Raw genomic sequence first — 22,656 nt, 5'->3', positions numbered from 1 at the left:
AAAAACTGCATCAAACTTGACACAAAATCTTAAATTGTGTGAATTGAATCTACATGCATGTTCTAATCATTTATTCAGATACCTTACGGTGCCGGTACACATATTTGTGGTATGATTTAATTGTCCCAGTTCGATATTGCTGGTCAGTCCAGAAATCGGCGTTTTGTGTAAATGTTCTACTGTATGCATGCTCTTTCAAGGCTTCTTTGTAATACATTTTATTTTTGAGACGTACCGCCCGTGGGCCATTGGCTCTGATTCATGAGTTTCCCTGGTTCAGGCTGCTGCATGAAGAGCTGGTTGAGTTTGTCCTGCATGTCCTTCTTAGTGTGCCCCTCCTCACTCACGCGCTTCATCCAGGGCTGGGGGGGCGGGGTGGGGGCCTCCACCGTGCCCTCATCTTGCCACGCCAAGCCCTCGTCAGTGGCAGACAACCTGGAGAGAGGAAATGGGTGTGCCAGAGGTAAACTCTGTAAACAGACTGGATCACAGTAATGGGGCTGCATCCGTGTAACCCATGCAGATTGAGAGGACATAGGAGCAGCTCGCTCACACATATGGTGTCCACACACAATCACACACACCTTCCGTCTGTGAGCTCGGCGGACTTGGCCCTCTCCTGGGCGATGGCGTGGATGTTGATTTCTCCCTCCAGGTGATCCTTCTGCTTCTGCCTCTGCTGCTTGCTGTGGATCTCTCGGAGCTCCTGCAAGGCAGCGTGGGATAGAGGAGGACCGGTGAGGGGAAGTGTGGGCGGGATCGCCGGGACTCAACACAACACTCACGTCACAATGAGGCGTCAGCCATTTTGTGCCCTGTAAGCGCCATTATTATTCCAGCCGGGCTCAGTTACCTGATGGAAAGTCTGTGTTTAGTCTACTGCTTCCCTCCATTCAATCTCATCTCTGTGTTTCTCCAATTAATTATGGGCTACTACTGAAATGTAGGTTTGGTTGGATTTTTGGGGCGGACACACTTGCACAAAACATGGCCACCGCCACAGTGCATTCATTGGACAGCTTTTGTAGTCTGGCGAGCGCTGCACATGAACCACTGAGGGAGGGTTAAACGAGCCCTGGGTACTATGGAAACACAGACACCACTGGAACTGGAAGACTGTAGTGTTTCAGCGCTCCGGGGTGAAGTTTCCCTTAGGTACAGATCTAGGATCAGCTTAATCTCCCCCAATCCTAATCTTAACCTAGTAGGGTTTAAACTGACCTAAGATCACCGTCTAGTGGCAACTTCGCTCTGCTCCAGTTTGAGCACCAAATGGAAACACTACTGGTTAAAGCCAAGTGGTACCAACCAATCACAGAGATCATTCATGGTTCTGGGAGAAATCTGAGCCAAACTATGATTCTCAAAAGCACAGACTGATATGGAGTTCGGTCAAAAGAGTTTAATGGGAAATTCACAAGGATCATAGCTAGACGTAATTCAAACCCACCCTCTCTAAAGGGTTAAGAAAGTCTTAATATACAGTCTGAGCAGGGAATTAAGTTCTGAGGACTTGATTTTCCTGAAGGAATAACTATCAATATCAATTCATCTTAGATTAGATGAAAATCCTATTTAAATTCTATCTTCATTGAGCAGAGGAATAATCTAATGTCCATATCTGATACGAGGAATAGATATTTGACATATATTCAGATCACACATTAAGGCCAAACGAGCTTGAGAACTTTTGGTCCTGACTGCTACTATGGCCCATTTGGACAAAGTGACTGCTGGGTAATGTAGTCCGGTGTTAAGAGAGCACACTGCACACACACCACAGCCCTCAGTTAACCAGACTCATAGGTTAAGATTGTGATGACCCATGCATTGTGAAACACCATGCAACCAAGGGCTTCACCCTCATATGTTAAGTTGGCGTGTCATCAACACATGGGGCTGGAGAGAGTGAGGTACGTTCAAGAAAGCTAGATTTGTTTCGTCCTCTGTTAAAATGGTGAGACGCACGGCTGACTGAGAACCTGTGAAGATTTCTTTAAATAGTCTCACACTAACAACTTGAGGATCATTTTCATATTGCCTCAATCTATTGATAAATGACATTACTCTGTTCATTACCTTGTTCTATATTTCTTTACTGTACCAAGTCTTCAATTAGCCTAGGTCTATATGGATTTGATCTCCCAAAATAGTAGACCCTACACCTCAATTCACTATTTAATAAATACATCCCTAACGCTAGTGGCCACTCACTCAGTAGAAGGACTGTACAGCCGCAAAGCGTCGGTCGAGTGTGCTGTTTTTAATCTTGTCCTCCTGCCATGTAATTAATCAAAGGCACTTCATTTCTTTCCAATAAGACAGGAGTCTTTTGGGAAGTGTTTTTGTGCATTCTACAGATGTTTTCCAACGTAACAAAAGTCGGTCTTAAAGTTTTTGGGGATACCAAAGAGGTAAAATGTTGTCCTCTCACCGTAACCAAAACTACAAAGCCTGACAACTCAAAGCTCAAGGAGCTGAAAAATATACAATTGTAATTGATTCGATTTAATAAAATGAAATAGCCAAACAGCCAGGTTCATGCACATGGTGGCTAACAACATTGACCGGAGCGGTTTCCCAGTATGCTACCGAGTGTGACCCAGTTGACTTTGGTCTTGGCAATGCATACTAAATAGTATGCTAGTATTTTATTGAGCCCTAGTCTAGAGGGTTTAGGAGGCAATGAGAGATATACACCAGCACCTCCCAGAGGACAGATGGAGGGAAGCGGCTGTTTTTATTAACTCCCTGCAGGGCTACCGAGGCTCAAGCTAAAGACGCTCAAGAGGAAGGGCAGCATGGCTTGCTTTTACCAGCCCCTCAAAGGAAGCAGAGGAGTGGTAAAGGGGTTGGGGTGGTGGAGCGCAGGGAGAAGGGCGTGGTGGAAGAGGGGGAGGCAGTAGGGACACCTGCAGGTAGACGTCTATACGCTGCAAACAGGCCAGGGCGGTCGACAGACAGTCCAGCAGCGTCTGGTTAACCGAGCCCCCCTCGGACTGAAAAGAGACACATAGGGACCCCAAGGTCAAGGGTCAGATAGAACAGCAGCAGTGCCACCGAGGTCAACAACAAGGTCGTGTTCATTAGGCACCAAACAGAAAGAAACAGACTGAAAAAGGGAGGGACTACCTGCCCAATAAGAAAAGCACATTTGTGTTTCCCATTGCGTTGTGCTTAATGAACACGACCCAGGTACACATCCAGATCAGACTCAACCCCTAACCCTGACCTGGCGCCTTGAGTTGAACAGCCCCATGTGGCTGTGTCCGACGTCAAACCATAGCAACCCACATACAGTTTAACCATATATTGATTCCCCAGGTTGAGCCCCTGGGATGTTGTGGGGAAGAGGGCCACACTGTCCGGAAGCAGCACAGCCTACCACTAATATACCCATCACACTACTGAGCCCAGTGGAGCCGACCCGTGCAGAACCGTACTGCACTAGGCCTGGTTACGCATCCATCATAGTTGCTGGAACCGTGCTTTGACAGGACAATGTAAAATTGAGCCAGTCTAGTACAGTTCCGGTTGGCCCTGTAGTGTGACATGGGTCTAACTTTCTTCCTTCTTTAGCATTGGGTTTCAAATCTAATTAGTAACAGCAGCAGCAGCACACGGAGTTATTCTGATTGGTTATTATTCTCCAGAGGGATGCACTACCATAGAGTGTCCTGCGGGGGGCAGCAGTACTGGTGAGTGGACAACCTGTCGCCCCCTCTGCTCCTCCAGCAGCAGCTCCAGACGGAGGCCCTCTATCCGGGCAGTGTGGCCCTGATAGAATGCAGCCAGAGACTGGACGGAGAGATGAGGGCAGAGGTCAGAGGGCACGGGAAAAAAGGTCAGCCAAACAGACCAGACGGGGGTGGCATGGTGGATGGCGGGCGGGGCGACAGAGTGAGCAACAGTCAGAAACAGTGAGAGAACAACAGTGTAAACCCTCACGTTTTCCCCTAGATAACATACCTAGGATCAACTCCCCTTCCCCCAATCCAAAACTGACACAAGATCAGTGTCTTCAGGCAATTTCCCCCTACTCCAATACAGTGCACTCCGCATGTAGTGATCACCTTCACACATGGCAATTGGATCACTATAACATTTCTAGGACCTCATTCACTATAAGCGGAATGAACTGTACTGTATATCTGAAATTCTGGGCCCCTGATGTGGTATGTGGAGCAATTAAAAAGGTTTTGGTTGAAAAGAAAGGACTAAAGTATTGAGATCACATTGAAATGAAAAAGGGGGATCATCAGACACACAAATCATCAAGCCCTCTGATCGTCTTGGCGCCCCAACACACAAAGACAACACGAAGAGATGCAAAGGCATCGTTAGGCAGAAAGAAAGTACTGGAAGTCAGTGTTTTAAATGGTACACTGTCAACTGTTAAACTGAGCATATGGGGCAAATCCTAACTTCCTTTTATTAAGTCAGATTTTCATTTAGTCTCTTATTGAAATCAATGCATGGTGAAAATTCGACTTGTGGTAGTTAGGATTCACCCCTATGAGAAGAACTGTAAATCCGTTGTTGGTCACTTGTCTGTGCTCTGTGGGATATGTCTATCCACTGGGAACAGGAGATAGGGACAGGGCACTCCAACCCTGTTCCTGGAGAGCTACCGTCCCGTAGGTTTTAACTCCAACCCTAATCTAGAGCACCAGATTCTAATAATTAGCTGGTTGATAAGCTGAATCAGGCTAGTCACAACTGGGGTTAGAGTGAAAACCTACAGGAGGATAGTTCTCCAGGAACAGGGTTGGAGAGCCCAGGGCCGGGGTTCCCGATAGCGATGGAACTTAAGCTTCCAAGGGTTTTAACAAGGCATTGTTCCTATAACGGCCTAAGATGTCACATGCATTTCCCAAAACACCACGTAGAGAATGTTCATAAGTGTGTCGTTGGTACTGATATCACCACCTATATGGCTGCAAATATTGAGGCGGTTTATTCTAATGCCAACCCAATAATAATGCATTAATCACATATTTGGTACATCAATGCGCACATGTTGTTACACGGTATGAAATATATTGAGACACAAATTAGACAGTAGCATTGCAAAACAGAACTCGTTGATTGAACATGAAATTGATTTCAACAGCATATGATTGAACTACAGGCTATCTTCTTTTAATGCAGTCATCTCGGTGTTCATTCAAAGCATTTTTTTCCCTTCACTTGTTTGTAACAATTGCAAAAACGTCAACTTCCCTCTGAAGTTAGCTGCGGCCACAGAGACAGATCAACATCTTGATTCCATGTGTACTGGAGATATTGTGTGTATAAAGTGACGCAGAAGGGTCAAAATGACACACTGTGCTGTTCTACGAGTGGTCTGGGGCAGTCGGTAAATAACGAGCGTTTTCAAGTGAAACTTTACTAACAGCGGTTTTGAGAAACAGCTCAGAGATTTAACGATGCTCCTACGGAGGTTCTAACGATGAACTTAGCCTTAAAGAAACAGGCCCTCGTCTTGAACCTAGTAAGATGAGTCCGTTAGGGAGTAGTAGTACCGTGAGCTGGGTGTTGAAGGCGTCTATCTCCAGCAGCTTGGAGCGGGTCTCTCTCTCCACGGTGTCTAGCTGTTCTCTCAGCTGCTGCCGACTAGACTCCTTGATCTCCACCGCCTTCTGCAGCGACGACAGGGAGTCTCCTGGACAAGGACGAGGTTGTATTTATTAGTGCCCAGCGTAGCAATATTTTTTTGCAGCAGAAAACTAAAACAAGCATTTCCTATTGGAGCTAAGTGAATATGACCCAGAGAGCAAGCGCCAGTTATTATAAAACGAGTGGTTCGAGCCCTGAATGCTGACTGGCTGGAAGCCGTGGTATAACAGACCGTTCTAATTACGTTGGTAACCAGTTTATAATAGCAATAAGGCACCTAAGGGGTTTGTGGTATGTGGCCTATATACCACGGCGAATGGCTGTATCCAGGCACTCCACGCTGCGTTGTGCTTACGGACTTAGCTGTGGTATATTGGTCATATACCACACCTCCTCCGAACTTCTAGCTTAAGTATAGTGTGGCAGTCAGTCTTTCCCTTAGTTTTGTTTGCAGGTGGGGTACAAAGGCCCCCAGGCAACAGATTGTCAATTAAAACTAATAGGACAGATTATTTTATAAGGCGCTAGGTGGGGGGAACTTCCACACCTGTATTACAGCAGGGGAAACACTGTAGTACAAGTTATAAGTCAGTCCAATGTGGCCTACCCATGTACAGTATGATAGCATAGCTAGGACTAACTAGCAATCAAGCTAAAGCTAACTACTCATTTATGGCAAGTACATGGGGGAAATATTGCATGGACTTAGCAGAGAATTCACAAGCCATCTATAATAGCAAAGCATATAGTACACAGTCTGAGTCCCAAATGGCACCCTATTCCCTAAAGATGTGCGGAGTTGAGGTAATGAAGCAGTACTTACTGTGCAGGCTGTTCTGTTGAACCTGTTTGAGTTGTTCGTTTAGACACTGTTTGTCAGGGATCAGCCTGCCGAGCCACTGCTGAGAGTCCTGGGGACGACACACAAAGCAACAGCAAGTCTTAGGTAAACTGCATCTGTGAATGTTTAAACGTTAAAAGGAATTTGGGATCCTTAACGCTAAGAAAAATCCCTAACTGAAAAACAAAATGTTTTTTAAATTAAAATCTCAGTGCAGTTATCACAAAACGTACTATTTTGTGTGTTATAGCCAATAGGCTATGAAGGCCTGGGAAAGTTGTGTCATTCAAATAAAGCCAGAGAGGAAGAGGCAAACTTTAGGCTACTTTGGTGAATTTGCAAGGAAAGACATTACGAGATGCAGATGACCAAAACATATGAGCAGGTTTCTGCCTGCACCACCTCTCCCTCTCTCTACCTCGTGCTGGGCTGCCTGCTCTGTCTTTGCAAATGATGCAAGTGTGTGTTCAGTCTTCGGTCTGTTGCATTTCGAATATCCTAGCCTATTCATGGCACCGAATTCGCCGGGATACAGATGGCTTCATAATATGAAATTACAGTAGGCTACCGGTAGCCTTTATCGATTATCCTTTTCAGACATAATGGAATGTGGCCCCTTGAAATCACCTCGGCTACGGCATGTCTGTCTGTCTGTCTGTGTAGGCTACACTACGGATTTTTAAGCGCTAAACCTTCTCTGGAGATATTAACAGGTATTTTAGTCGTGTGTAAATGAAGGCTTCTGAAGCAGGACTAACGTCCATCACAAGGCAACCAGAACTGTTGATCTGCAGCTCAAGATGATTTGATTAACCTATCCTAAAGAAGTGACCTACCAAGACATTTAGTAGAAATTAAACATCTGGCTACCATACCATAAACAAAACAACACAGCAGCACATCAATCAATCAGCAACGTTTATTGTTGCTAGGGGGGAAAAAATGCTGAACATTTTATGCCGAAGCAGAATTTGGTATTTTTTTAAATGTATTGTCCGCTATCAACATGTTACTGTAGCTGTGTTCTGTTTGTAAAGGGTTGTGGTAGATATAACTTCATTGCCCAGCCCTAGCGGTCATACATGAGTAACAGGACCATTATTCTGCATTGTAAACTGACGTGGAATCTTTTTTGTTATTGTTTTTTTAACCAAAAACCGATAAAAGAATGGTTGTTTAAACGTCAAGTAAAATTGTCAATTTGTCACACCCCAAATCTGTATAGGGTTTGGGTGGAAGATGCACCTGAGGCATCACTGTGTGTGTGTGTGTGTGTGTGTGTGTGTCAGGGTTTCCATTAGGAAAATGTGGGGCCGGACATTTGACTGGCAGCATTTTAATTTAACGGACATTTGGGAAATTTACCAGAACCATATGCATTGGGTGTGTAACATTATTAGGGCAACTGCCTACGGTGCTCAATATGACAGAAATCACATTTAGATTATGGTAATTCATATTAACAGAACATGCAACGGCGTGCATCATTTTTACAGACAAAGTCCAACGCGAACTTAGAATAACTGCCACATTTACTTTTCCTGAGCCAACAAGACAAGAAACGAACAGCAAATCACTAGCCTTGGCAATTCCAATATCCCCCATAGTAGAAAGGTTTACCTCTTCTATTGGTCAGCTTGTCATTCTGTGTGAGAAAGAAAAAGCCTATTCCAAAACAGACTCTGGGACAGTTGTGGGGATGATATATCCCAAATTCATACCATCAGTAGGCCTAAATCAAATCAAATTTTATTTGTCACATACACATGGTTAGCAGATCTTAATGCGAGTGTAGCGAAATGCTTGCCTAGCTACATATACAGTGCTTTCAGAAAGTATTCAAACCCCTTGACCTTTCAACATGTTACGTTACAGCCGTATTCTAAAATTGATTTTAAAAGTTTCCATTTTTGCCACTTTATTACATATAAAAAAATACAAATACCACATTTACATGAGTATTCAGACCCTTCACTCAGTACTTTGTTGAAGCACCTTTGGCAGCGATTACAGCATTGAGTCATCTTGGGTATGACGCTACAAGCTTGGCACACCTGTATTTGGGGAGTTTCTCCCATTCTTCTCTGCAGATCCTCTCAAGCTCTGTCAGGTTGGATGGGGAGCGTCGCTGCTATTTTCAGGTCTCTCCAGAGATGTTCGACAGGGTTCAACTCCTGGCTCTGGTTGGGCAACTCAAGGACATTCAAGGACTTGTACCCGAAACCACTCCTGCATGGTCTTGGCTGTGTGCTTAGGGTCGTTCAGAAGGTGAACCTTTGCTCCAGTCTGACATCCTGAGCGCTCTGGAGCAGGTTTTCATCAAGGATCTCTTTGTACTTTGCTCCGTTCATCATTCCCTCGATCCTGACTAGTCTCCCAGTCCCTGCCGCTGAAAAACATCCCCACAGCATGGCGCTGGCAACACCATGCTTCACCCTATGAATGGTGCCAGGTTTCATCCAGATGTGATGCTTGGCATTCAGGCCAAAGAGTTCAATTTTGGTTTCATAAGGCCAGAGAATCTTGTGCTGCAGAGATAGTTGTCCTTCTGGAAGCTTCTCCGATCTTCACTGAGTGACCATTGGGTTCTTGGTCACCTCCCTGACCAAGGCCCTTCTCCCCTGATTGCTCAGTTTGGCTGGGTGGCCAGCTCTAGGAAGAGTCTTGGTGGTTCCAAACTTATTACATTTAAGAATGAAGGCCACTGTGTTCTTGGGAATCTTTTTTGCAAACCTTCCCCAGATTTGTACCTCGACACAATCCTGTCTCGGAGATCTAAGGACAATTCCTTCGACCTTATGGCTTGGCTTTTGCTCTGGCATTCATTGTCAACTGTTTGACCTTATAAGTGCATGTCTTTCCAAATCATGCCCAAATCAAGGATGATTAATTGAAACAGGATGCACCTGAGCTCAATTTCGAGTCTCATGGGCAAGGGTCTGAATACTTACGTAAATAATAACTTTTCTAAAAACCTATTTTCGCCTTGCATTATGGGGTATTGTGTGGAGATTGCTGAGGATGTTTTTTTTTTTAATCCATTTTAGAATAAGGCTGTAATGTAACAAAATCTGGAAAAAGTCGAGGGGCCTGAATACTTTCCGAAGGCACTGTATATACAGTACCATTCAAAAGTTTGGACACACCCACTGAAGGGTTTTTCTGTTAAAAAAAAAAACCTATTTTCTACATTGTAGAATAATAGTGAAGACATCAAAACTATGAAATAACACACATGGATTCATGTAGTAACCAACAAAAAAAAGTTTAACAAATCAAAATATATTTTAGATTCTTCAAAGCCTTTGCCTTTATGACAGCTTTGCACACTTATTGGGACATTGAAGCATTTTTTTCTATTGGCTCAATAATAATATACGGTGTCCAGCCAATAATCTGAAACACAACCAAAACAAACAGAGTCACAAGCTTGATGTAGTCATTGCGTGCTATGAATAAGGGACCAAATACTTACATTTTGACTACTTTAATATGCAGTTGAAGTCGGAAGTTTACATACAGTCGTGACCAAAAGTTGAGAGAATTACACAAATATTAATTTCCACAAAGTTTGCTGCTCCAGTGTCTTCAGATATTTTTGTCAGATGTTACTATTGAATACTGAAGTATAATTACAAGCATTTCATAAGTGCTTTTATTGACAATTACATGAAGTTAATGCAAAGAGTCAATATTTGCAGTGTTGACCCTTCTTTTTCAAGACCTCTGCAATCTGCCCTGGCATGTTGTCAATTAAATTCTGGGCCACATCCTGACTGATAGCAGCCCATTCTTGCACAATCAATGTTTGGAGTTTGTCAGAATTTGTTGGTTTTTGTTTGTCCACCTGCCTATTGAGGATTGACCTGGCCATGGACCCCATGGACCCAAAATATTGGTTCCCTGAGCCACTTAGTTATCACTTTTGCCTTATGTGCTCCATCATGCTGGAAAAGGCATTGTTCGTCACCAAACTGTTCCTGGATGGTTGGGAGAAGTTACTCTCAGAGGATGTGTTGGTATCATTCTTTATTCATGGCTGTGTTCTTAGGCAAAATTGTGAGTGAGCCCACTCCCTTGGCTGAGATGCAACCCCACACATGAATGGTCTCAGGATGCTTTACTGTTGGCATGACACAGGACTGATGGTAGCACTCACCTTGTCTTCTCCGGACAAGCTTTTTTCCGGATGCCCCAAACAATCGGAAAGGGGATTCATCAGAGAAAATGACTTTACCCAAATCCTCAGCAGTCCAATCCCTGTACCTTTTGCAGAGTAGGGCTGAAATGCAGTGGAAATGTTTTTGGGGGATTCAGTTCATTTGCATGGCAAAGAGGGACTTTGCAAATAATCTGATCACTCTTCATAACATTCTGGAGTATATGCAAATTGCCATCATACAAACTGAGGCAGCAGACTTTGTGAAAATTAATATTTGTGTCATTCCCAAAACTTTTGGCCACGACTGTACACCTTAGCCACAACTTTGGAAGTACGCTTGGGGTCATTGTCCATTTGGAAGACCCATTTGCGACCAAGCTTTAACTTCCTGACTGATGTCTTGAGATGTTGCTTCAATATATCCACATAATTTTCCTTTCTCATGTAGCTATCTATTTTGTGAAGTGCACCAGTCCCTCCTGCAGCAAAGCACCCCCACAACATGATGCTGCCACCCACGTGCTTCACGGTTGGGATGGTGTTCTTCGGATTGCAAGCCTCCCCCTTTTTCCTCAAAACAGAATGATGGTCATTATGGCCAAACAGTTCTATTTTTGTTCCATCAGACTAGAGGACATTTCTCCAAAAGGTACGATCTTTGTCCCCATGTGCAGTTGCAAACCGTAGTCTGGCTTTTTTATGGCGGTTTTGGAGCAGGGGCTTCTTCCTTGCCGAGTGGCCTCGTACCCGTTTCCTCCAGCATCTTCACAAGGTCCTTTGCTTTTGTTCTGGGATTGATTTGCACTTTTCGCACCAAAGTACGTTCATCTCTAGGAGACAGAACGCGTCTCCTTCCTGAGCGGTATGACGGCTGCGTGGTCCCATGGTGGTTATACTTGCGTACTATTGTTTGTACAGATGAACGTGGTACCTTCAGGCGTTTGGAAATTGCTCCCAAGGATGAACCAGACTTGTGGAGGTCTACAATTTATTTTCTGAGGTCTTGGCTGATTTCCCCATGATGTCAAGCAAAGAGGCACTGCGTTTGAAGGTAGGCCTTGAAATACATCCACAGGTACACCTCCAATTTACTCAAATTATGTCAATTAGCCTATCAGAAGCTTCTGAAGCCATGACATTTTTTGGAATGTTCCAAGCTGTTTAAAGGCACAGTCAATTTAGTGTATGTAAACTTCTGACCCACTGGAATTGTGACACAGTGAATTACAAGTTAAATAATCTGTCTGTAAACAATTGTTGAAAAAATTACTTGTGTCATGCACAAAGTAGATGTCCTAACCGACTTGTCAAAACTATAGTTTGAAATTTGTGGAGTGGTTGAAAAACGAGTTTTAATGACTCCAACCTAAGTGTACGCAAACTTCCAACTTCAACTGTACATACAAGTGACCTTGTCCCCAAAATGGGGGGACTACGTACAAAAGGTGCTGTAATTTAGAAACGGTTTGCCTGATAAGGATGAAAATTAAAGCTGACAGTCTGCACTTCAACCTCATAGTCATTGTTTGATTTCAAATCCAAGAAACAATGCTTCGCTGTCCCAATAATTATGGAGGGGACTATGTGTTACACATGGTGTGTACGTACCTGCAGCTGCTGTTGGAGGTGAGTGATCTCAGCGATGCGGATCTCGCGGGTCTTGTTGGTGCTCTCGATCTCATGCCGCTGGGCAGACAGGCGGAAGCGGATGTCCTGCAGCTTGCCCTCCAGCTGGCTCTTCTTGTCGTTCTGGGGAGGGAGAGAGAAACTAATTATCATAACTTATTGTCCTTTCTTCAAAATAACAAAGTAAAGATATCCTGGGACTAAAGTTATAATGTTGTGTGTCTGTCTTTACCAGTGCCTCCAGCTCAAACTCCAGGGTCTTCTTGCGGGCTTTGAGCAGGACAATGTTCTCCTGCTCTCGGTTCCTCTGGGTCAGCAGCTCCTGCCGGCGGTTCCTCTCCCACTCCAACTGACGCTGGCGCTCCAGCTCCCGCTTCGCCGCCTAGCCAGAGGGAATGTTATACTGTGTACACAGAAATAGTGCAGAGCCAGCCGTGGTCGAGTGGCAACACTTCCAGATCTATGCACATATTCAAGTTCCTGCCGGTGACCTGGGTTCAATGCCCGTTTCCACCCTTTTCTCTACACTTGTCTCCCCCTGTCAATAAAGCAATACAATAAGAAAAGAGAGTGAATTTATATTAAAAATACAACATAGTAGTAGAATAGTTAATATACACACACACTGCATTGGTTCCTGTGTTCTTCACTTTCCCCTTACATCTCCTCCTCCCTCTCAACCTCTTTACTCTGCCTCTCCCTCTCTTTATACATCCTCACTGTCCTCCTTAAACCTCTTTTCCTTCTCCATCCTCCTTACCACTCCTTTCCACCTCTCCTCACCTCTCTCCTCTCAATCTCCTTGCGTCTCTCCTCCTCGCGCTGCCTCTCCACTTCCCTCTGCTTCTCCAGCTGCTTCTCTAGTTCCTGCTGCCGCCGCCTCTCCTGCTCGAGCCGCTCGCGCTCCTTCCTCTCCTGCTCCTCGCGCTCCAGCGCTGCCAGACGCTCTTGCTCCTTGCGCTGCAGCTCAAGCAGGGCCTGTCGACGCTTCTCCAGCTCCAGGTTGCCCCGCTCAAAGTTCTCCCGCTTCCTGTCCTCGAAAGTCACTTTGGGGAGGGAGACAGACAGAGGGGTCAGAGAGAAATGGGGGACATATTTTGCCCTGTTGCCTAATTTTCTTGGAAAACTGGGGCCATTTTTATATAGCTGTTTATATTTATAAAGGAGCTTTTTGCTGGGTGTTTAAAGGGATTGGTACATACATTTTTGGACTTTAGAATTGATGATACATAGCCATAGATTCTAGAAGAATATAACAAATAGGAGCTTGTTTTGCTCCACTGTTCGTTAACAACGTAACTGTAAACAAACACCATATAGCTTCAGATCTATCATTTCGATCCCACGGATGGTTAGTCATTGCATCCATAGCTCTGTCTATGAATTTAAGAGTGGTTACGTTTCTCCAGCTTCTGTTTCTCGCTCTCCTGCTCCTCTTCAGCCTCCTCTTGGACCCGCTGGTCAGTGGAGTGCAGGCTGGTGACAGACACCCCACTACCACTACGCACCCTCCTGGAGACGGACAACATCAGACCAGTCAGTCAGAGCAGCTCACTGAATTACAGCACCTCATATGGAGCATGGATGGGCAGGGCCAGGAGTTTTTCCTGACCGTGTGACTTGACCAGGAAAAACTCCTAATGGGATCAATATAGACTGATGGACTGATAGTTAAAACTATGACCCAGATATAAAAATAGGACTCAAGAGTTTTTCCTTGTCAGGTCACGGGGTCACGGAAAAACCCCTGGCCGAGGTGTTGGGCAATAACATCAATAAAGACAAGACTGCCTAAGGTAAGTGCCGGTATCAATGCATACTCTGCAGACAGAGGTAGAGCTAAGGGGCATTGCCAGGCACAGAGGGAGCAGTGGATTGTACCTAAAGGTGGGGGGGATGAAGTCTGGGGGCAGGATAGGGGGCAGGGGCAGGCCGGACATGGCCATGTCAATCAGGTGCATGGCCAGGATGAACTCTTCGGCTGTCAGCTTGCCGTCCTGGTCGATGTCCGACAGGTTCCTATAGAGAAACAGGGAAAGGGGGAGAGAGAAAGACGTGGCGTGTTACCGCCAGCCATGCACTTCCTGTCCTGTGACTAGCAGTGTGGAGGAATGTGAAACAAGTGTCGTTTAGGAGCACCCTGACAACTGATCCGAAACCAGTTTTGCGTTTCATCCTCCTAAACACCAACTGATACGATTAGTTTTGCCATCTGATGGTTAAGCTGATCCTAGATCTGTGCCTAAAGGTAACTTCTACCCAGAGTCAGCGGAGAGAAGCAATAGTCAGAGAACAGAGAGGAATTAGTGGCCAAGTATCCTAAGTATTGGCTCCGCTCCCATCTCTTACCATATGGACGCCAGCGAGGTCTGGGGCAAGCTGGACTGCATCAGGATGGTTCTTGCTTGGGGTCCTGAAAGACAAGGATAACAACATGAGCTCTGAGAAACCGCTGAAGTGGATTGGATAAACCGCAATGAGTATTGTTGACAGACAAGGTCTTACCGGTGAGGTGGCCGCTCATCATCTTGTCATGGCTGTTGAAGAGCTGCCGGTACTTTAGCCGGGACGAGATGGGAACAGCCCAGTCAATAGGGGGCTGGGGGGGCACAGGGGAGCTAAAATGGAGAGCGGGGAGTCTTCTCTTATTAAAAGCGTCTTTTGTATGTTTCTTTGTATCTATTCTTTGTTTTTTTATAGTACCGTTGTGTTACATGTTGTGTGTTTTGGCTGTGCTGTCTATGCATGAGCCAGTTGGAAAATTTACACTTTACACTCGTACCCGTATACGGGTTGAAAATGGCAGATTTGGACACTGATAAGCGCCTAAATTGGAACGCAGTGGCTGTACAGTAACATGCTATAAATAACATCAGATCTCAGGCTCTACGCTTCACTGCGCTGTATGGGTTTTGACTGACAGACGTTCTGAACTTGAGCCCCACTAATTGGGCAACTTTTGCAAATGTTTTGTTGTCAAGAGTCAGGGAAATGCTGTAAATGAAGAAGACTTGATGGATTTAGAAAGATGAGAGGTTGAGGATAAGAAATACAGCTTTGATGTCATACAAGCAAGCCAAACACCCGTGAGTCCAAATGTGCACTTTACATTTCATCATAAAACTCATGTCATATACAGTGTCAACGTTTATGATCACTATGTTTGATGCACAGTTATAAGACGACATGGCATCATACCCTGGGTTGTTCTGAACAGAATGTCTATTGTGGAGAAAAAAATTGCAGCGGAACACACACCTGAATACACCCATGACTCCTATGTGCACCAAAATTACACAATCTGTTAGGCTTTCACATCTTAGTTAGTCATGTTGGCAAGAGAACAAGCTTTCTCCCTCCTGACCCAGATTGCAATTTATAAATGGTTTGTTTTTGGATTGCTTAAAACAACTAATTGTTTGAGTGTAAGGACGCAGGGCTGTTCCAAACAAGTGTGCTTGCTCTAGTTCCTCAACGGCACAGCTAGGAGAGAAAAAAAAAAGCACCTTATAGCTGAAGACTCTTCTTTGAGTCATAAAAGAGCGTTGAAATAACTTAGGAATTGTGCACACTTTAGAGAGGTGTGTGTGGCCACTGGGAGACACCAGTTAGTCTTCTCACTCAAACCCTTCAAAATGTTTCGTCTTATGTTGCACCTACCCCCACATTTAACAAGAATATTCTTATCATGTTACTGAATGTATCCAGAGTATTTTCACATTTAGTTATCAACAAATGTGGCAAAAAGTACAGAATGTAAAATGCACATGAAATCAACAGTAATGTTTGGATTCAGTCTTGTGTGTGTGTTCTCAACTTTGGTCTAATGATTTACCCATAAATCTCCAAACGGTTCCCTTTCAATTGCTACCATGCTTATGTACATGATTTTCACATTTCTTCTGCAAGAAACATTTCAACGTAACCCTATAGGCCAACTTCCACAAGTGTAAAGGGTTAACTTCTGAAAAATGTGCAATAAACTTTGAAACTTGAACATGAAGTTATTTTTAAGTCATGTTAGAAAGCAAAGCAGTCTGGACAGAATAATTGCTCTTCTCCAACTGAGGACACGGGACGTGGCCTGTGCATCTCTCTAATGAGCTAGCCTGTTGTGTGGTAAAAAAATACAATTAGATGCAGCAGCAGTCTAAGCACAAACACAGCCACATTTGTCCCTTTAAGTCTGAGCCCAGTGAGCAGGGGCCATTCTTCCAAGTGGGTGACATGTGACTCACCTAGAAGTCTCAAAAGACTGGCCTTGCAGCTTGGCACCCGGGCGGTTGAAAGAAGAGCTTTTGTTGAGTGTCGTGGCTGAGAGACAGAGATGGAGAGAAAGAGACAGAGTGAGATATAATATATATAAATATAAAAAAGGGGAATCACAAAAAAAAAAAGAGAGGAATTTGTTAGTGAGGTAAGGATTAAATCAACAAAGTGAGATGCTCCGAAACGTTGCCAGAGGGCTTCACCATCATTCACTAGAACTCCACTTTGAATATTCAGTGGCGTGTCTAACGACAATTCTGATTGGGCTCTACCTTGGTGGGAGAAGCCAGTCATTGGCGCGCCGTTGGCCATGGGGGGTACAGACGGAGGCACCGACGACACCAGAGGGGGGGACATACCCACCCCTGGCATAGGGGGCATGGGTAATGGAGGGACTGCTGGGAGGCCTGGCATTACCCCTAAACCATGCATTCCTGCAGGGTAGAATGAAGTAAGGTATGTCAGACAAACATAAGACAACAGACCATCATTCATTTTCTATTGACAAGCCTATTATTTTTAACAGTGTTTATTATTATTATTTTCCCCACTAATTCAAAGCCAAAGAGACTACAAGCGCTGAGTTCTGACTGATTCACTTGAAAATTAACAACAGTCTGGTCATAAACAGGCAGCGCACAGCAATATGCCCAGGTTGTCAGGGGGAGCAACAGCATATTGACACAGAGCGTTGCTTGTTCAAATACCAGAAACGGCACATTATGGTTGTGCTTTGAGATAACAGGTAGTCAGGTAGTTAAAGGTTTTAAGTTGCCCCAGTGAAACATTTAGTTATGTACATAGATGGGGCAGATGATATGGCAGAGTTGGCTTCGAGCACTCTAAAGTCCATTTAGTTAATGATGGCCATGGGGATTGTAACATGGGTGTATCTCATAGCCTAGTGGCACAATCTCCTAGTCTCTTGTACATCACCTGCACTTATCTGAAAGAACAAGTGGACAGGTTTAAACAAATATGTACTTTTCTTGTTGTGGCATCCACCACACTGCTTTTACCTATCCTGCTGTACAGATCAGTGCAGATGGAGGAAAAGAAGCCCCTTTAGACTATTGAGACACACCCTGCCCCTGTCTAGTCCCTTACCGAAGGGTGCGGTGGGTGGCGGGGGCAGGGTGAGGGGCGGCTGCTTCATGGAGGGGGGCAGAGAGGGGGGCAGGGCGTGACCCTGCAGCTTGAGCTTGATCAGCTTCATGGCGATGGAGAACTCGTGCATGTCCATCTTCCCATCATTGTTCATATCGGCCTGGGCCCTGAGAGAGGGAGAGAGAGCAAGAAAGTAAAGATACGATTACATTATGCGGATTATTCTCATTGTTGTTGTGAATCTCTGCTTTACCAATATGTCCGTGTAGATGGCATGCCAATAGAGCAATTGAAGAGCGAGAGAGAGAGAGGGATGAGAGAACAAGGGGGAGAGAGAGATAAAGGAGATGGAGAGAGAAAGAAAGAGTGAGTGAAAGTGGAGTGGAAGACAGAGGGAGGAGATTGACAAAAACAAGAGAAAGGCAAAGAGAGAGAGACAACAGTGGTTGACATTAACAGTGGATTGAATTGAGAATGGGAGAGATGGAGTAAGAGGAGACACTCACCATATCTGTGCCAGGATGGGAGGGGGCAGGCCTGACTGCAGGAAGAAATTCCTGGCCTGGTCACCTACGAACGATGAGAAGGGAAAACAATATCATAATAGTGTTGAGTCCGTTGTACACTATTATGGATACATCTATTCAAACACACAGAGAAAGAGGCCAGTTGGTTCCTCTTTCAGGAGGAATCAAATGCAAATTATTTTAATTTAAACACAATCATACATTTTGAGAAGTATGAAATGACCGCGGCTTGCGAAATACTTTTTGCTGAAGTAGCCGAGCGAAACAAGCACTTGCACTTCTCTAAAAGGGTGTGTCGAGGTTGTGCAAGGTTATGTTGAAATTCGAAACACCAAGGCAATGATATCAGATGATCACATGAGTGAGTGTGAGTGGCTGAAATGTCCTTTCTGATAGTGAGATGAGTGGAGAATGAAGTTGCTTGCTACTGTGTGGGCTGTAGGGAATGAAACACTTCAAGGCCCACCCTAGCCTCAGTCCACCAAGCTTCATTACCCCTTCACCTTTGACCTGGTACTGTGTGTGTGTGTGTATAATATAAGAGAAAGTCTTGATGAAAAGTGATCTTCTGCTATCTTCAAGTAACTTCTGCCTGACATGATGCTGTACTGCAAAGACTGTCCTCCACCACTCTTTCCCTTCGTTTGTCCATCCCCTCCCCTGCTGTGAGTGAAGCTGACCTGTGATGTAGCCAGCTGGTGAGGGGGCCAGGCTGACAAACTGCTGGTCATGTTTGGCTCGCTCGTCCAGAGAGATCACCCAGGCGTCCAGGCCCCCTGAGAGAGAAAGATCAGTTGAAGCTCTCACTTGGCCTGTGTGAGTGTGTATGGGGGGGGGGGGGGGGGCTCAGTTAAGTCTCCGTAGAGTCATGGAACACAGCATTAAGGTGAGTCAGGGGAGGGGGAGAGAGAGTAAATTAAGTGGTGGTTGGTGATCTGAGGTTTACACCATACACCATGGCTGCATCCCAAATGCTACCCCATTTTCTATATAGTGCACAATGTAGGGCAGGGGTATACGACTCTTACCCTACGAGGTACGGAGCCTGCTGGTTTTCTGTCCCTGATAATTAATTGAATCCACCTGGTGGATTAATCCCGTGTGTTAAAATGCAGAGGAAGTGGCTTTGCAGTTCAGAGTTGATTTTGAGGAATGTGGCATTAGGGATGCACCCCACGCAGTCCAGCAGGCAGGCTTCCACCTCCTGGGAGTAATAACTTGATAGTGACCCTTCCTTTGTGCCGAAGTTACAGTACAACTCTCATTAATCCATGTGTAGAGGGAGATCAGGACTCACACACACACCTGCACGTGCATACATTTCTCTCACACATACACGCTTGTGACACAAACAAACACACAGATGCGCGCACACACACACACACACACACACAGTGTGCCAGGCAGACGGCTGTCAATCTGGTTGGGTGGCACTCACCTCCGAAGGGGGTGGGAAACTGAGCCATTGTTCAGTCGGTCAGTCAACTGCAGCCGCAAACTGCAAACACCTGAAAGCCAAGACAGGAAGGGCCACAACAGTCAGTCTACAGTGTCTATATCCTCACTCTTCTCCTCCAACTCCCAAAAGACAGAAGCTCCCCTCAAAAGGAAATCAAAGCCGTTTCATGTTCTATGCCTTTTTCTATTCCTTTCATCAGGGGGAGGGCAGGCCAGGCAGCAAGTTGTTAACAGACAGGTAAACATTTTGCAATAGAGACTTGTAATAACATGTTTGGTAATAGGTAGACAGGCCTAAATGCATCACTTGACTGTAAAGTACAGTGAGTCGGTCAGTGGTGTTGCACTGGCTGACAAATTATTGTCATGGGTGCATCCCAAAAGGCACCCTATTCCCTTTATAGTGCATTGATACTGGTCAAAGGTAGTGCACTATGAAAGTGAATATGGTGCCATTTGAGATGCAGCCATTATGTACAGGTGGATTGTCATCTGGTTAACACTGAATCGAGGCTAGCAACACTGAACCATGCACCCGCTGTTCCGGACGACTGTGTGATCACGGTCTCCGTAGCCGATGTGAGTAAGACGTTTAAACAGGTCAACATTCACAACCTCTACCTGACCCATTCTGTAATGTTTCATGCAGAACGCTAAGGTAACCAATCTAAATGGACTATTGCCCCTTAGCACTCACATCTGTAGCCATGAAATGATTTGAAAGGCTGGTCATGGCTCACATCAACGCCATCAACCCGGACACCATGGACCAAGTCTAATTTGCATACCACCCCAACACATCCACAGATAACGCAATTGCTATTGCATTCCAGACTGCCATTTCCCATCTGGACAAAAGGAACACCTTTGTGAGAACGCTGTTCATTGACTACAGCTCTAGAAGCCCTCCAAGCTCATCACGAAGCTAAGGACCCTGGGATTAAACACCTCCCTCATCAACTGGACCCTGGACACACACACACACACGACTCAAACAGCATCATTAAGTTTTCCGACACAGTGGTAGGACAGATCACTGACGACAATTATACAGGGCTGCAGATAGCCTAGCAGTTAAGAGCGTTGTGCCAGTAACCGAAAGGTTGTCGGTTCAAATCCCAGAGCCGACTAGGTGCCCTTGAGCAAGTCACTTAAACCGAATTGCTCCTGTAAGTCGATCTGACTAAGTGTCTGCTAAATAACTAAAATAAAAAAATATAAAATATAGCATATGGGGAGGGCAACAACCTCAACGTAAGGAAAACAAAAGGAACTGATCGCGGACAACAGAAAACTGAGTGCCCGAGCACGCCCTCATTTACATCTCCGGGGCTGTAGTGGAGCAGGTTGAGAGCATCAAGTTCTTCAGTGTCCAGGATGCATCACTGCTTGGTATGGAACTGCTTGGCATATGGCCCAGTACATCACTGGGGCCGAGCTCCCTGCCATCCGAGACCTCTATACCAGGCAGTGTCTCTGCTACTTCGTCACATTTATTTTATTTATTTAAAATAGTTAAGAACAAATTCTTATTTTCAATGACGGCCTATGGAACTGCTTGGCATATCAGTACATCAGTGGGTTAACAACAGATTTGTACCTTGTCAGCTCGGGGGTTTGAACTCACAACCTTCTGGTTACTAGTCCAACACTCTAACCACTAGGCTACCCTGCCGCCCCAAATACAACAGGTGTAGGTAGACCTTACCGTGAAATGCTTACTTAGAAGCCCTTAACCAACAATACTGCTCAAGATAGAGTTAAGAAAATATTTATAAAATAAAAATATATATAACAATAACGAGGCTATATACAGGGGGTCCCAGTACCAAGTCAATGTGCAGGGGTACAGGTTAGTTGAGGTAATTTGTAAAGTGCCTATGCATTGATAATAGACAGCGAGTAGCAGCAGTGTAAAAACAAAAGGTTGGGGGGGGGGGGGGGGGGGGTCAATGTAAATATGCTGGTTGGCCATTTGATTAATTGTTCAGCCGTCTTATGGCTTGGGGTAGAAGCTGTTAAGGAGCCTTTTGCTTCAAGTCTGGAACCAATAGGACCATGAACAGCTTCTACCCCCGAGCCATAAGAAGGCTAAATAGCTACCCTGAATATCTGCATTGATCCTTTTTGCACTAACTCTTTTGACTCATCACATGCGCTGCCGTTACTGTTTATTATCTATCCTGTTGCCTAGTCACTTTATCCCTATATCTACATATATACCTCAATTACCTTGTACCCCTGCACATTGGATACCAGTACCGAGTCAGTCTATATAGCCAAGTTATCATTACTCGTGTTTTTATTTATTTTTATGTTTCTATTAAGGGGGACGGAGAGGCCCTCTTCATGTTTCTATAAAGTGGATGAATGACATACAAAGAGGGGAGAAGATGGAGAGGGGACGGAGGAGAGGCCAATGTTATCTCCCAGCTGTGCAAACGTCATGGTGAGAGAGGACGGCCATAGCCGGAGTATCAGTAAAACAAAGAAATGGGGGAAGGGAGCAGCACCCAAGACATTTTAATCAGAGCCAGACCACCCCTCCCGTACAGCCCTCACAGTGGGAGCCCCAAGCAGGCTGAAACATTTCAACAGAGACACAACACTGTATATTTCTCTCTGTTCACAAAAAAATAAGTAATTTCCTACGACATTCCCATACTACGCAGTTTCTGTTTGGTAAAGAAAAAAAAATAGAAAAAAAAGAAGCTTGTTCGTGTGCGTTAATTACAGGAGGAGTGACTTTCCGGAGCTGTGAAGGGTTCTGCTTCGTAAGAGCAAAGCCAGGCCAGCAGTGCACTGACTCTGCTGCCAGCTTCTCTCGGTCCTCGAGGCAGAAAGGCTTGAGTCAACACAAAGAGCAGACAGAGCAGAGCAGATTACCATGCTGCTCCACAGCGATTCACCATCCTACACTTCATTCACATCTCCCTGGAGAGGCGCACAAGAGCCTCATCACACACTGAGCTAGCCTTACACTTACTGGCTCACAGACACGCACGCCTCACACATACCAAGCAAATGAGGGAGGGGGTGGGCAAGGC

The 22,656-nt window shown here is 45.1% G+C and overlaps 1 protein-coding gene across 5 annotated transcripts in view; it reads right to left on the bottom strand.

Moving 5' to 3' along the window:
* LOC139373269 (intersectin-1-like) overlaps nucleotides 1–22,656 on the bottom strand; it is a 60,720-nt gene that overhangs the window by 23,619 nt on the left and 14,445 nt on the right. For 2 of the 5 annotated variants that reach the window (XM_071113584.1, XM_071113586.1), the window contains exons 2-19: nucleotides 19,590–19,659; nucleotides 18,832–18,927; nucleotides 18,131–18,194; nucleotides 17,625–17,791; nucleotides 16,790–16,951; nucleotides 16,487–16,562; nucleotides 14,754–14,866; nucleotides 14,598–14,661; nucleotides 14,130–14,267; nucleotides 13,648–13,760; nucleotides 13,032–13,294; nucleotides 12,481–12,630; nucleotides 12,231–12,371; nucleotides 6,443–6,530; nucleotides 5,526–5,665; nucleotides 3,667–3,798; nucleotides 585–706; nucleotides 236–435 (exon numbers count right to left, since the gene is read on the bottom strand). In XM_071113584.1, the coding sequence (XP_070969685.1) occupies nucleotides 236–435; nucleotides 585–706; nucleotides 3,667–3,798; nucleotides 5,526–5,665; nucleotides 6,443–6,530; nucleotides 12,231–12,371; nucleotides 12,481–12,630; nucleotides 13,032–13,294; nucleotides 13,648–13,760; nucleotides 14,130–14,267; nucleotides 14,598–14,661; nucleotides 14,754–14,866; nucleotides 16,487–16,562; nucleotides 16,790–16,951; nucleotides 17,625–17,791; nucleotides 18,131–18,194; nucleotides 18,832–18,927; nucleotides 19,590–19,617 (2,257 nt within the window). In that variant the 5' untranslated portion in view covers nucleotides 19,618–19,659. Of the gene's footprint in view, nucleotides 1–235; nucleotides 436–584; nucleotides 707–3,666; nucleotides 3,799–5,525; nucleotides 5,666–6,442; nucleotides 6,531–12,230; nucleotides 12,372–12,480; nucleotides 12,631–13,031; nucleotides 13,295–13,647; nucleotides 13,761–14,129; nucleotides 14,268–14,597; nucleotides 14,662–14,753; nucleotides 14,867–16,486; nucleotides 16,563–16,789; nucleotides 16,952–17,624; nucleotides 17,792–18,130; nucleotides 18,195–18,831; nucleotides 18,928–19,589; nucleotides 19,660–22,343; nucleotides 22,455–22,656 lie in introns of all 5 variants that reach the window. The other 3 variants (XM_071113587.1, XM_071113588.1, XM_071113585.1) reach the window with 2 other exon arrangements.

The sequence above is a fragment of the Oncorhynchus clarkii genome, chromosome 18 (assembly GCF_045791955.1).
Source record: "Oncorhynchus clarkii lewisi isolate Uvic-CL-2024 chromosome 18, UVic_Ocla_1.0, whole genome shotgun sequence".
In the NCBI taxonomy this organism is placed as follows: domain Eukaryota; kingdom Metazoa; phylum Chordata; class Actinopteri; order Salmoniformes; family Salmonidae; genus Oncorhynchus; species Oncorhynchus clarkii.
Note: the sequence above shows the minus strand (reverse complement) of the source record. Positions and strands in the feature narration are given on the sequence as shown.